Source organism: Staurois parvus, unplaced genomic scaffold (assembly GCF_062004578.1).
Source record: "Staurois parvus isolate SC_StPar_1 unplaced genomic scaffold, SC_StPar_1.0 ptg000437l, whole genome shotgun sequence".
NCBI classification, from domain to species: domain Eukaryota; kingdom Metazoa; phylum Chordata; class Amphibia; order Anura; family Ranidae; genus Staurois; species Staurois parvus.
In genome coordinates this window covers 329,048-344,972 of record NW_028318233.1, presented here as the reverse complement: position 1 = coordinate 344,972, position 15,925 = coordinate 329,048, and the positions used below count along the sequence as shown (strand labels likewise).

At 43.7% G+C, this 15,925-nt stretch overlaps 1 protein-coding gene across 1 annotated transcript in view; it reads left to right on the top strand.

Annotated features, from left to right (window-relative positions):
- Window positions 1–12,381, top strand: part of STOX1 (storkhead box 1) — a 78,382-nt gene extending 66,001 nt beyond the window's left edge. Inside the window, exons 2-4 of the mRNA XM_089687736.1 lie at window positions 953–1,105; window positions 8,899–11,188; window positions 12,163–12,381. Coding sequence (XP_089543862.1) covers window positions 953–1,105; window positions 8,899–11,188; window positions 12,163–12,319 — 2,600 coding nt within the window. The 3' untranslated portion in view covers window positions 12,320–12,381. The remainder of the gene's footprint in view (window positions 1–952; window positions 1,106–8,898; window positions 11,189–12,162) is intronic.
- Window positions 12,382–15,925: the final 3,544 nt, after the last annotated feature.

Below are 15,925 nucleotides of genomic sequence, written 5' to 3'. Positions count from 1 at the left end.
TGATGAGGGAGTGGATGAGCTGTTTAGTGGTTTCTGGGGTTAGGAACGTGCGGATTTTGGCGATGTTGCGGAGGTGGAGTCTGCACGAGTTAGTTAACGATTGGACTTGGGGCTGGAAGGATAGGTTGGAGTCCAGAATGACACCAAGTACTCTAGCCTGTGGGGCGGGTTTGATGGTGGCGTTGTTGGACGTGACGGAGAAGTCAATGGGGGATGGTGTGCAGGCTGGGGGGAAGACAAGAAACTCTGTTTTGGAGAGGTTCAGTTTAAGGAAGTGGAGCGACATCCAGTCTGTCCCTCAGTAGGTGTGTGATTTGGGCGGAGACCGAGGGGGTGAGGTGGGGGGTTGAGAGATTTGTGTGTCGTCGGCATAGAGGTGGTAGTTGGAGCCATGAGTGTGTATGAGTTAGTATTTTTTTTTTATTATATATACTTCAAGGATTCACTTGCACCGGAGGCACTGAGCATCCCAAGATGAAGATAATCCCTGTAATCCAGGGTCAATCAAACCAAAACTAGTAGGTCATATACTGTATATCAGGTGAGAGGCTGATGGTGATGGTATCTCACAGTGGTGATATTAGTTACGTCTTTTTGCACATGGATGGGATGGATTCAGGCTATATCGAAGTTTAAAAAAAAAAAAAAAAAAAAGGACTTTTACGTATGAGGACTTTATTATTGTGGATGCAGTGGTATCCTAAAGTTAGTGTTCACCTGAGTTTTATATGAGGAATTTAGCACTGATATATATATATGCAGCACTGTCCTGGATGTTATATTGTTTATTGTATATATGTGGTGTGATCATATGGGGTGGCATTTTCTTACTGATTGATTTGAGTTACTTTTGATTTGATTACTGAGTTCATTTAGAGTACATCATTTATTGGCTTCATTGTGATTGCACAAAGGTTTTATTTATTTTGATTTGCAGTGTCTCTCATTGCAGGTGATGTCTCTCCAGTACAGATGAGCCCCGTGTCTCAGTCTCAGTTCATCCCTCTGGCAGAAGTCTTATGCTGTGCAATATCTGACATGAATGCCGCGCAGATTCTAGTAACACAAGAATCCCTCATGGAGCAGCTGGTAAAACATTATCCAGGTGCTGACCATTTGCTCACTGTGTTTACAATATGTGTAATCCATATCTTTCCCAGGGCAGTAATCTAAATTAAGTTCTCCATGTTTCATACACAAACATTTGCATCAGTGTGGATGTGTTGGACAACTGCACTTTATGCCAGAAAAGTAGAAACCTCCTTTTTAAATAATATGCTAACAATTATGTGCTCTATATAAACCTGCTGCAGTATTTTTAGGCTAGTCCATTTAAAAAGATTAACTACTCGACCTCCAGAAGGTTTTACTCCCTTCATGACCAGGGCATTTTTTTCAGCACTGCGCTACTTTTACTGGCAATTGCGTGGTCGTGCAGCACTGTACACAGAAGAAATTGTGTGGGGTTTTTCCCCACATAAACAGAGCTTTCTTTTGGTGGTATTTGGTCACCACTGGGTTTTTTATTCTGTACTGCTCAAAAGAATTAAAGGAACACTTTTTTTAATCAGAGTCTAGCATCAAGTAAGTTAAACTCCTGGGGTACTGATCTGGTCAGCTAATTAGCAGAGAGGGTTGTTAATCAGTTTCTGCTGCTTTGGTGTTAATGAAATTAACAGGTGCACTAGATGGACAACAATGAGACATCCCTCAAAACTGGAATGGTTTTACAGGTGGAGGCCACTGACATTTGTTTCCCTACTCATCTTTTCTGACAGTTTTTCACTAGTTTTGCATTTGGCTAAGGTCAGTGTCACTACTGATAGTACGAGACAATACCTGGACCCAACAGAGGTTGCACAGGCAGTCCAACTCCTCCAGGATAGCTCAAGAGCATGGAGGAGATTCCAGGAGACAGGCAGTTACTGGAGCAGAGCTGCATAGGGCTGTAGAAGATCCTTAACCCATCAGCTGGACCGGTATCTGCTTCTTTGTACAAGGAGGAACAGGATGAGCACTGCCAGAGCCCTACAAAATGACCTCCAGCAGGCCACTAACGTGAATGTCTCTGTCTCTGACCAAACAATCAGAAACAGACTTCATGAGGATGGCCTGAGGGCCTGACGTCCTCTAGTGGGCCCTGTGCTCACTGTCTGGCACCATAGAGCTCCATTGGCATTTGCCATTGAACACCGGAATTGGCAGGTCTGCCACTGGAGCCCTGTGCTTTTCACAGATGAGAGCAGGTTCACGGTGAGCACATGTGACAGATGTGAAAGGGTCTGGAAAAGCCGTGGAGAACATTGTGCTGCCTGTAACATTGTTCAGCATGGTCGTTTTGGTGGTGGGTCAGTGGTGCTCTGGGGAGGCATATCCATGGAGGGATGCACAGACCTCTACAAGCTAGACAATGGCACCCTTACTGTGATTAGGTATCGGGATGAAATCTTTGGACCCATTCTCAGCCCCTATGCTGGTGCAGTGGATCCTGAGTTCCTCCTGGTGCATGACAATGCCTGGCCTTATGTGGTGAGAGTATTCAGGCAGCTCCTGGAGGATGAAGGAATTGATACCATTGAATGGCCCCCACTCTCGCCTGACCTAAATCCAATAGAACTCCTCTGGGATATCATGTTTCAGTCCATCCACAGCCGCCAGCTTGCACCTCAGACTGTCCAGGAGCTCAGTGATGCCTTAGTCAAGATCTGGGAGGAGCATACCCGAACGTTGTCAGGCATGCATTCAAGCACATGGGGTCATACAAACTACTGAGTACCAATCAAATTTCAGCAAAATGGACTAGCCTGCTGCATCATTTTTCACTTTTTCAGGGTGTCTTTGATGGAAATTAAAATTATCAACCTACAGAGGACTGAATTCAAACAATGGGGCATCCTTAAGTTCTTAACACATTACCCAGTCCATATCTGTATAGATATCCAGCATGAGATTTTTCCCCATTGAGATCTGATGTGTTTTCAAAGTGTTCCTTTTTTTTGTGTTAATTTTCAAAGTGTTAATTTTTTTGAGCAGTGTGTAAATGAAAACAGACCAAAAATTTTGAAAGAAAACATTTCTACTTTGTTATAAAATATATCCAATAAAATTAGATTAATTCATAAATTTAGACCAAAATGTATTTGGTAAACCTGGCTGGGTGGGACATTAACTGACTGACACTGACATTACTAGTGACACGAATACAGTGATCAGATATACTGAACAATGTACTAATGAAACTGGCTGCGAAGGAGTTAACATTAAGGGGCAATCAAGGGGGCATAATGTGTGCTGCTTTTACTCACAGATCTTGTTGATTTTTTGTTCTCCCTGCTGTTCAGGGAGAAGAAACAGCCAGATCGCTGTTTTGCATACACAGAGTTCTGTTTGCTTGTAAACACAGAACTCTATGTTGTGATTGGACACAGCTGATCAGCAGGTTTCAGCCAAAACTATCGGCTGAGACTTGCTGAAATACTTGTGTTGTGTGCAATCACAGCACGGGTCGACCTGAAAATCCAGAAGCAGGTGGCGATAGTACATGTGCTTTGCTGTGCCTTTAGCTGACACCCGCTCGCAGTAAATGTGAGTGGGCTGCAAGCTGTTAAAAAAAAAAAAAATATATATATATACTGGCATTATGTAAATGGAAGAAAGTGACAGTTTATGGCCTTATGGGAGGATCAGGAATGCAAACTAGTGTGCACCCAAAACTGAAATATTCAATTTGTACGGTTTATCCTTTTTATGTTAGGATTAAAGTTGTATGTGAACTAGTAATTTTATACAATGCCTTGAAAAAGTATTCATACCCCTTGAAATTTTCCACATTTTGTCACATTACAACCAAAAATGTAAATGTATTTTAATGGGATTTTAGGTGATACACCAATGCAAAATAATTGTGTAGTGGAAGGAAAATAGATGGTTTTCAAAATGTTTTGCAAATGAATGTCTGAAAAGTGTGGTGTGCATTTGTATTCAGCCCCCGAGTCAATACTTTGTAGAACCACCTTTCACTGCAATTACAGCTGCAAGTCTTTTTGGGAATGTCTCTACCAGCTTTGCACATCTAGAGTGACATTTATGCCCTTTCTTCTTTGCAAAATAGCTCAAGCTCTGTCAGATTGGATGGAGAGTGTCTGTGAACATCAATTTTCAAGTCTTGTCACAGATTCTCAATTGGATTTAGGTATGGACTCTGACACCTGTGGTTTAGATCAAAGCATATTCATGTGTTAGAATGGCCCAGCCAATCTGGCAGCCCTCCAGCTGTTGCCAAACTACAAGTCCCATGAGGCATTGAAAGATTGACAGTTGCAAGCATGACTCCCAAAGGCAGAGGCATGAAATAGCTGGAGAGCTGCCAGTTTGACACCCCTGAATCAAATCATTCCATTGTAGCTCTGGCTGTATGTTTAGGGTCATTGTCCTGCTGGAAGGTGAACCTCTGCCCCAGTCTCAAGTCTTTTGTAGACTCTAACAGGTTTTCTTCCAAGATTGCCCTGTATATGGCTCCATCCATCTTCCCATCAACTCTGACCAGGCTCCCTGTCCCTGCTGAAGAAAAGCATCCCCACAACATGATTGCGCCACCACCATGTTTCATAATGTGTATTCAGGGTGATGTGCAGTGTTAGTTTTCTGCCAAGCATAGCGTTTTGCTTTTAGGTTAAAAAATTCAATTTTGGTCTCATCTGACTAGAGTACCACCTTCCACATGTTTGCTGTGTCCCCCACATGGGTTCTCGCAAACTGCAAAAGGGACTTCTTATTGGGTTTCTTTCAACAATGGATTTCTTCTTGCCACTCTTCCATAAAGGCCATATTTGTGGAGTGCACGACTAATAGTTGTCCCATGGATCTCTGCAGCTCCACCAGAGTTACCATGGGCCTCTTGGTTGCTTCTCTGATTAATGCTCTCCTTGCCCAGCCTGTCAGTTTAGGTCAGGGGTGTCCAAACTTTTTTCAAAGAGGGCCAGATTGGATGAAGTGAACATGGTGGAGGGCCGAACATTTTTCCAAACATTCTTTGAACCATTACAATTAAATGCAAATTATTTTATGCCAAGTTACCGTATTTTTCGCCGTATAAGACGCACCTGACCATAAGACGCACCTAGGTTTTAGAGGCAGAAAACAGGAAAAAAAAATTCTGAACTAATGGACTGCAGACACAGTACAGGAGATGACCAGAGACGGCGGACAGCGCAGGGATGACCAGAGACGGCGGACAGCGCAGGGATGACCAGAGACGGCGGACAGCGCAGGGATGACCAGAGACGGCGGACAGCGCAGGGATGACCAGAGACGGCGGACAGCGCAGGGATGACCAGAGACGGCGGACAGCGCAGGGATGACCAGAGACGGCGGACAGCGCAGGGATGACCAGAGACGGCGGACAGCGCAGGGATGACCAGAGACGGCGGACAGCGCAGGGATGACCAGAGACGGCGGACAGCGCAGGGATGACCAGAGACGGCGGACAGCGCAGGGATGACCAGAGACGGCGGACAGCGCAGGGATGACCAGAGACGGCGGACAGCGCAGGGATGACCAGAGACGGCGGACAGCGCAGGGATGACCAGAGACGGCGGACAGCGCAGGGATGACCAGAGACGGCGGACAGCGCAGGGATGACCAGAGACGGCGGACAGCGCAGGGATGACCAGAGACGGCGGACAGCGCAGGGATGACCAGAGACGGCGGACAGCGCAGGGATGACCAGAGACGGCGGACAGCGCAGGGATGACCAGAGACGGCGGACAGCGCAGGGATGACCAGAGACGGCGGACAGCGCAGGGATGACCAGAGACGGCGGACAGCGCAGGGATGACCAGAGACGGCGGACAGCGCAGGGATGACCAGAGACGGCGGACAGCGCAGGGATGACCAGAGACGGCGGACAGCGCAGGGATGACCAGAGACGGCGGACAGCGCAGGGATGACCAGAGACGGCGGACAGCGCAGGGATGACCAGAGACGGCGGACAGCGCAGGGATGACCAGAGACGGCGGACAGCGCAGGGATGACCAGAGACGGCGGACAGCGCAGGGATGACCAGAGACGGCGGACAGCGCAGGGATGACCAGAGACGGCGGACAGCGCAGGGATGACCAGAGACGGCGGACAGCGCAGGGATGACCAGAGACGGCGGACAGCGCAGGGATGACCAGAGACGGCGGACAGCGCAGGGATGACCAGAGACGGCGGACAGCGCAGGGATGACCAGAGACGGCGGACAGCGCAGGGATGACCAGAGACGGCGGACAGCGCAGGGATGACCAGAGACGGCGGACAGCGCAGGGATGACCAGAGACGGCGGACAGCGCAGGGATGACCAGAGACGGCGGACAGCGCAGGGATGACCAGAGACGGCGGACAGCGCAGGGATGACCAGAGACGGCGGACAGCGCAGGGATGACCAGAGACGGCGGACAGCGCAGGGATGACCAGAGACGGCGGACAGCGCAGGGATGACCAGAGACGGCGGACAGCGCAGGGATGACCAGAGACGGCGGACAGCGCAGGGATGACCAGAGACGGCGGACAGCGCAGGGATGACCAGAGACGGCGGACAGCACAGATGACTGCTGACCTTTGGGGAGGTGGGGAGCGGGTACCTGAATTTGACAGGTACCCGCTCTTACTTCCGCAGTTGTTCTTTGATCTTACCTGTTCCTCGATCCAGCCGCGTGCTGTCTTCCCGGCTTCTGTAATGGCGCTCGGCATGACAGCCGGGTGCCCAGTGCGCATGAGCGAGAAGCACTTGCGCTTTGTGATTGGTCCGGCGGCTTCTGGGATCTGTCATGTGTCCCAGGTACCGCCTTACCATTCACAAAAAGCACCGCTTCTTGCGCATGCGCACTTGGCACCCGGCTGTCATGCCAAGCGCCCACACTACAGAAGCCGGGAAGACAGCGCGCCGCTGGATAGAGGAACAGGTAAGGTCCCGCTGCAGAGCTGAGCGGCCGGCCCGGTATTCTGACACGGCCGCGGTGGAAATACCGGACCGGCCGCTCCATATTCGCTCCATAAGACACACTGACATGGAGGGCCGTATTAAACCGACCCTCGGGCCGTAAATGGCCTGCGGGCCGGACTTTGGACATGCCTGGTTTAGGTGGATGGCCATGTCTCGGTAGGTTTGTACCATACTCTATTTTCATATGATGGATTGAACAGTGCTCTCTGAGATGTTCAGAGCTTGGGATTTTTTTTTCTTTTATAACCTAACCCTGCCTTAAACCTCGCCACAACTTTTTCCCTGATCTATCTTGTGTGTTCCTTGGCCTTCATGACGCTGTTTGGTCACTAATGTTCTCTAACAAACCTCTGAGGGCTTCACAGAATGGCTCTATACTGAGAATACATTACACACAGGTGGACTATTTACTAATTAGGTGACTTCTAATAGCAATTGGTTCCACTAGATTTTAGTTAGGGGTATCAGAGAGAATACAAATGCACGCCATGCTTTTCAGATATTTTATTTGTAAAAAATTGTGAAAACCATTTATCATTTTCCTTCCACTTCACAACTATGTGCCACTTTGTGTTGGTCCATCACATAAAATCCCAGTAAAATACATTTGTTTTTGGTTGTAACATGACAAAATGTGGAAAATATCAAAGCACTGTACTTGAGGCTACATGTATTACATGGGGTTAGTACATATAGTGTCAAAATTATTTATTTTCTATGATGAAAAGAGGACGTGTCTGCAAGGATTTTAGAAAATGTCTTCCTGTCTGAGAACTGACACTTACATATGTGCCACATTATTGCAAAATTTGAATCAGTTTATATATTTACTTGTATACTGCTGGTGCCTATAGATATTAGATGACAGCCTTTTAGTGCAATCTTTTTGTCATATTTAATTGTTGTAATGTTCTATTGGGTACCTGCACACTCTCCTGAGGCCCAAGGATTGTTTAGTAATCTGTCAGATTTGATTGTTTTCTTACGATAGGCTGGTAGTAGGGCATTCCTCTGATGCATTGGCATCATTAACAGGCACCTTAAGTGACTGTATAGAGGGATGCAATAGCTGGCACAGATATAAAAGGACAGGCGGATCACAACTGCTTCCAAGTAGATCTTCTTCTAAATGACCAAGATGTGTTGGGTCTTGAAATAAGTTTAAGCATCATGTGCTGGCAACAGAGTTTCTTTCAGTGTGAGTGATGGATTACAAAAAGAGGAAGGGGGATTTAGATTAGGCAGAATTCTTTTCAGTATGATTTTGGATAACTGCTGTTGGATACTTCACAGTGCTTCTTGCCTGAGAAAATATCGGATATGCCATTTGAGTTCTGTATTGGCATAGTACAGTATTGTACTTTTATTAGGGGATCTCTTTTTTTTTTTATACCATAGGCCTGAAGACTATATAACCTTCCCTCAGCTCCATTGCAACTTAAGGCTGCATTCACACTTTAGCTGAGTATCTTTGGTCATTGTTGCAGGAATTTTTTTGCTTGTTTCGTTTCCAGTAACTCCCCCCCCCCCCCCCCCCCCCCCACATGCATTTTTAGCCAATGGAAAGCTAGTTACAAATGGGGGGGGGGGGGGTGTTGAAACACATTTTTTACTTTGCATTTTTCAGATGTTCCAGTTGAAGTCTGTTGGGGCCAAAAAAACCGCTTGAAGCTTGTAGCGCAAAAGAAGCTCATGTAACTTTTTGAAGCTACAAGCTTCCAGAGACACTGTGTTCAGGTGTGAACAGCAAAAATCAAAAACACTTATTAACCTGTTTTTGTCATTGATTGTAATCAGATCTGCAGCTGTACCCACAAATAAGAATGGCACCAGTAGAGTAAGTTAGCTGTTTAAAAAAAAAACAAAAAAAAAACGTTTTCAGTTTTTCTAAATGCTGAGTATTTCTTTTATAGGTATTGCAACACCCTCTCAGGAAATTCTCTATTCTACTCTTGGGACTCTAATCAAAGAGAGAAAAATCTTCCACACTGGAGAAGGTTATTTCATTGTCACTCCACAGACATACTTCATCACTAGAAAGCCACTTTCACACAAGTGTGGTGCGACTGAAGACATTTCTGCCTCCCCACCAACTGTTACTTATCTTGTGAGCATGGAAAGCTGTGCAGATTTAACCAAAGTTAATGTCCCCTCTGTTTCCCACTGCCGTTCGTGCAGCTGCTTCTCTGAAAACTCCACCCAGAACATACTAGGACAGCAGTCAATCAATGAGAGTAATCCAAAGGAACATAAAATTGTCAAGGATTCAAAAACATCTTTTCAAAACCAAGCCACCTCCACTTCACGGGACCATCATACATGTGCAAAGACAAAGCCACAACTCTCATTAAAGGAAAAAGAAAAGTGCAGTAAGAAATTTGGCATCAGTCTTTTCTGGAGAAATGTTTCTAAAAAAGAGAAATCCAAAAAAGAATTGGTCAGCTTCTCTGCACAGTTTCCACCGGAAGAATGGCCAGTGAGAGATGAAGATAACTTGGATAATATCCCGCGTGATATAGAACATGAAATAATTAAGCGCATCAACCCAGTTCTTACTGTGGACAACTTGATGAAACATACAATGCTGATGCAAAAAATGGAGGAAGAGAAAAAGTACTTTAGTAAAGGGACATCAACAGATATAATCCGAAACAAAAAGAGCAGCATTAAGAAGAAAAATGGTAGGATATCTAAGTACCATAAAAAAGTTCAGGCAAGTAAAGAAAAAGCAAAAAAGGACAGCTCTGTCCAAAGGTCAGCTCTTCATGGGGAGGCTAATGTGGTAAAGAAGCCCTTTCAACAGACCAGTGGAATGGATGACATATTGGTTCCAGACGTCTTCACTCTGGCTAATGCAGATGTTGAAAAAAATGACATCCTCTATAAAAAGCAAATTCAAAACCCTTTTGAGGGTATTTCTTATAGGGAAAACAATAACATCAGTGGACACAAATCTGTAAAAGAGATGAAAAGAACCAACTCTGGAAAAAATAGAAAAAACATGCCAAGGTCAAAGTCTTTAGACTGTCCAGGATCAAATGCTGAGGCTGGAACAAGACATTTTAAATGTGAGCGGCCTGTAGATGATTATTATAATGAGGAGCTGTTTCAGGATCAGATGGTACCTGTTAATGATAAAGATGATTTGACCGAATATCCTCCTAATTACCCACAGTCCAGTACTCTAAGGATAGATGACAAGTTTAAACAAAATAAAGAGCAGAGCTCTCTGTCTGGTGAGGATAGGCCTCCTCTTTTTGAAGACAATCAAACTAATGTGGTTTTACAATCAGGCGTGACTTGGGAAAATGAAAGAGGAAACTCTTATTCTTCAGGCTTTTACTGTGGTAAGATTGCCACTATACATGGACCTTTACAACACAGCCAAACAAATCTTTGTAGAAACATTACTGCTTCAAAGCGGTTTGGGCGATCATACTTAGGTTCGTTAGGGGAAGCAAAATCTGAACAAAGTGGCTATTGTACAGCCAGTGGAGTAAACCTTAAAGATTTACCAAAATACTCAACACACACACCTCAAAGAGAAGGAAATCCTGAAAATGACCAGGTCAGTTACAAAAATGTTGTGGACAATGAGGATGCTTCTTGCTCTTTCTCTATTGAAGGTGACACAGATGAACATGTTGGGATATGTCAGAATGTTGAAATTTGCATACAAAATATGAATATGCTTAATTGGAATAATGTACACAATGAAAGCCATAGTGCATCTGAAATGTCTGCAAGCCACTGGGAGCCAAGGAGATCTCCTGTACATCAGTGTGCATCCTCTGGTAGCCAGCACCAAGACGATTGCACTCGTTCTGTGTTTTCTTCCAGCTGTTACACTAAACCTGCTCTGCATATCAAAGCAAACACCAGCCAGCCATTGTCACACTATCTCCTCAACCACCCTGAGCTGGAGGTTGATACTGCAGAGTCTATTCCACCCCCAGAGCTGGTGGATGGAAGCATATTCGACTACTGCAATTCCAGTGACTGCAATTCCATGGCAGAAACTGTGCAGACATCCATTAAAGGAAGTGATGAGAAACACGTAGAGGAGCCACAGCAGCAATCTGGGGAAATGCAAGCATGCTACGAGCATACGTTGAAGTTATTTAATGCCAAGAGCAGCCCACTGGAGTCCAACCCTAATGAGAATCATAGCACTACAGGAGACAGTGGAATTGAGTCTCCACGGTAAGAATTCTACCTTATTAGGTGCAAACCCATCTGATGTCATGGTTCATGTACCTGTTTAATGGCATCACCACCTTTAAAATGTGTTCCAAGTTGATATTATCCGACAACACAAACGTGATATTTAGAGTAGAAAAAGTTACACCCAAGCACATAAAATTCTCCCAGCCACCCCCCCCCCCCTTTTCTATTTTTTTTTTGCCCCTGCCCCACATACATGCACATACAAACGTAAACGCGTATGTTGGGGATGCCTGTGCATGAAAACGTTGATTACAATACACGTTACTGATGTTTGTGACCATGTGTGGGCGCACGCAATTGTAAGGTTTGATATGTTGGGTGTCTTTTACTCATCTTTTATATTTTACCTTAAGAATCTAAAAAAAAAATTGGACATTCATTGTGTTTTTGTGCCCTAAATTTAACTTTAGTGTATTTTGTAGAAACATTTAGCGTTTCCAAAACATTTGCGCTAACTATGTGTAACATAAAAATTGGAACTATCACTATTTTATGTTCTATGGTGTCTTTCAGAAAATATATAATGTTTGGGGGGGTTTAATTAATCTTCAGGCCTAAAATTACTTTTTTTTTTTTTTTTTTTAAATGTGTGCAAAAACTGCTTTTGGCAGCGAAAAAGTAAAATGCCGTCACAGCTTTTCAATTTAAAGTTAACTGTAAATGAGACCTATGGGGTTATCCTGTATGTGTTGGCCAATCTTTGTCTACATACATCTATGTGCGCATTTTGTGTTGATACAGTATATCTGTGTCTGGGGCAACAGGAGAGCTTTTAATTTTTAATTATATTTTCATTTTTAAATGCTAATTTTCCCTTAACTTTATTGCTATTACAAGGGAGCTAACAAGACTTCTATGTGGTAGCATTGGGCAAGTAATGGCTTTTGTTCTGATTTAGTATTTTTCAATAATATAAATTGGTTCTCAGTCTGCATTTCCTTCTCTTTTAGAACTCGGATAAGTCTTGCATCAAGTAACTCTGTGATTTTGGAAAGTTTGAAGAAAAGGACATTTCTCCAGAATTTGGAAATAAATGTCAGTAACAAAAATGATGGACTGCTTACTGCCAGCTCTTTAATGCAACTGACCCCAGCTATGAATGTATAGTATACAACCAACACTTGCTTTTTCATGTTTTTGCATAAGAAAATAAATATATTTTTACTTGTTTTTTTGGTAGGTAAAATGCTTTTTTTTTCTCATAAATACCAAGATGGCCTTGAAATGTTTGAAATTATATAACTAAAAAACCTCCTAAGGAATACCAGAATGTTTTGTAAAAATACAAAGCCCTAAATTAAATTGCATGTAAGGAAAACTACCTAAACAAACAACTTTTTAATGTATTGTTTTTAGTTTATTTTTATTCAAGTTGCCCAACCACAGGTTTTTAGTTAGCTATCTATTGTGTAACAATTGCTGATTGCTGACATTCTTGCATGTTTGTAAGAAGCCCCACTCTAGACAAAATATTTATTTGGTTTTGTATAGAGTGGGGAAGTGTTGGAGCCCCTGCCAGGTTTATAGCTCTGTTTTCCTACTGGGAAATGTTTCCACCAGGGACACTGACAGCAGCAAAAACATGTTTAGTAAAGTGGGGAAGTGTTAGAATTTGGAACAATTTTTTGTTGGCGCCTCTGCCTTCCTGTTTTGGTGACAACTGCACATTCTGTTTCTTGTATGAATCCAGGCTTCTGAGGAAAGTAATATAAAGGATAAACATTACAATAAACATGCATTAAAGGAGAAGTACAGCGAAAGCCATTTTGGATCACAGAAGTGCATTTTGTTCTGTACTCCTGTGACCCATTTTCAGCTGTCAGTGGGTTGAAGCCCGCTGGCTGTCAGCTGACATCACTGAGCCAGTGGAGGCTGGGGTAAGATCCTGACTTTAAAGTCAGGATTCACCCCAGAGTCCAGTGCAGCACCTAGCTCAGCCTGTCAATGATGTGCTGAGTCTGAGCCAGCTGCTCCCTCCCCTTCACAGCCTAGTGCTCCAGTGAGTGCTGGGGGGGCAGAGCAGACAGTGGTGACTGACTGTCTTGCTCTCTGCTCAGAGCGGCTGTGAGAACTCCGGTCATGTGATCGCTGAGTTCTCACACTTAGAGCTGGCGGGGGACAGATGCAGAATTGGATGGATGGTGCATCCACCTAGGTAAGTATAACTAAACCCCTACTTCTCTTTTAAGGCACACAGGATGGGAGTATTCAGATACTTGAGGTATGCTGCTGCTTTCAGGAGACTGGACACTGGCAAGCAAAGCTGTAAGGATAGACCAAAATAACCTCTCCCACTCCGAGCCTGCCTCAGTCTGTTACTGTCCTAGAATGGATGGCGTCTCTCCTCTGAGATAAGAAAAACTTATTTGAAACCACAAAGACCAACATTTTTTTTTTTTTTTTTTTTTAATCTCAAACACATCAGGTTCATGGAGTCATTCATTAAAATAAAACTCTGGGTAGATATAAAAGACACATTCATTCTGCTTTGTAAACATTTAATGCATGTTGTGTGTGTGGTTTTTTTTTTTGCTTTTTTTTAATGCAAGCAGTGTAATTACCTGAATTTGACCTGGTTCGGCCTTTTTACAGTCCCTATATAGAGGTAGAAGCAGTACAAGGTGCCAATCCGTGCATGTGCTGACAAGGAGCATGCTGATTGGATGAGAAAGCAGATTGACAGAAATTAGCTCATCACTTTGTTTCTTCTCCTTTTACCTGTCCATGCAGAGGATGGTGTGAGTCAAGGATGACCTAGACTTAGGGGAAGTGGGTTACATGATGCTGGACATCAGACTGAGAATTGTTTGTGTTGACAAAGAGCATTCTTCAATAAAAAAACAAAACCTGCTTTTGCTGCAATATTCAACTATTCATTTGTATCTTTAAAGCAGATTGCCAGCCAAAAATAAATGCAAGTCCCATTACTATGTATTGTAGGGACATTCCCTGAACAAAATGTGATGCCCTTGGTTTAATATCAGCAGTCTGTTATGCTTTTGTCAGCAAAAAGTGTTCACAGTCTGTTGCTCATTGCAATACAATCTGTCCCAAGCTATTCAGAGCTGTAACCCTGTCTTCATGGCTTTCCATTACAGCAATGTGCGATTGTGGGTAGGACCCCCCCATGGAACTTGGCCTATAGCTTGCCTTCAATCATTTTGTGAAACAGTGCTTGTTTAGCCAAGCCCTGTGTCCCAAATACAAGAAGGGGAGCTCAGGGGCATTACATTTATACAAATGTAACTTTAATCAGCTTTTCCCCTGAAGAATCCATTTAACCAATCATTCTGGATATGTGAAAGCTCTTTTACGTCATTTAGAGAATACACAGGTTTGTGTTGTAAACAGTCTCTTTTTTGTTGTGATGTGACATGCTGAAAGGTGAACTCCAGCCTTACCGTCACTCTTGCACAGTTGTATGAGTTCCACTTCTGTACTGAAATTGCTTATCGCCTCGCAGCTTGCATTAGAAGACAATTGAAAAGAATGTAACCGCTGCTGGCTGTCATAATACCCAAAAAGTGGTTAGATCCAATGAGACACAGCCACTGTTTAGCTGTCAATGTTCTATCCAGTGTCTTAGATTTTTCATGCAAAGGTGGAGTATTGCTGACGGGACCATTTTTACCTCGTTCATTAGAAACCAGCTGAAATTCACTTGGTGTATGGCCAGCTCTAAAGTGGTTATGAACCTCTGAAATGAAAAATGAGCAAAGCATATCCTTTTATAAATCCTTCTTTTCAAAGCACTGAGTGTGATTTCTGTCTGAGCTGCTCATGCAGACAGCAGAGGAATGAGACACTGTGAACCCCCAAGAGATGAATGGGGCTTCCAGCACACAGCCTGTGATTGGCAGTTTCAGCTGTGTGTTTTTTTTTTGTTTTTTTTTTACTATGAGACCCTGTAAAGGGGAGGGGGGTGCAGTGTGTGACAGCAGATCCCAGACACCTGCTTGCTGGAAACTTAGAAAAGCTGTATGTTAATTGTACCTGTTTACATGGCTGTAGAGGAAATATGACTGCAATGTACCTTGTATCTGTATATAGTTTGTACCTATTCAAATACACAGGGTTAGTGGTTTTTTTTTTTAAACTAAATTAATAAGGGGATTTGGCAATGCTGACATGTACCAGGAACAGAACAGTAAACTTAAGGATCTTAAAGCAGTTCTAAACCTAATTTAATTTTCCCTAAAATGAAAAACATGTTAGACTTACCAGCTCTGAGCAATGGTTTTGGACAGAGTGGATCCAAACCTGTTCTGGGATCCCCTGCTGATGCTCTTCTTTCCTCTTCTTCCCAAAGTGCCCTTATAGCAAGCACTCATGTGGGCTTGATCCTGAGCTGGGAGCTGTGCATCTATAGACACACAGCACTGCTTGGCCCTTTCCCCTGCTCACAGGATATGATTGACTGACAGCAACAGGAGCCAATGGCTCTCGTCGCTATCAGCAATGGTACTAGGAAGAGTGGGGAAGAGCTGCTGCAGATGGGACAGCAATGGATTGATACAGGACATGGGTAAGGATTTGCTATTGAAATGTTTTTTTACCCAAATGCAGAGAATGTATTTAGGTAAAATCTTTTGCCTTTAGAACCACTTAAATCTGGCCAAATTCAAATCTAGATATGTTCTCCCAAAGTAAAACTCCAGGCAGCAAACTTTTTGTCAATTTTAAATATGGACAGGAAGAATTAGATGAGGAATA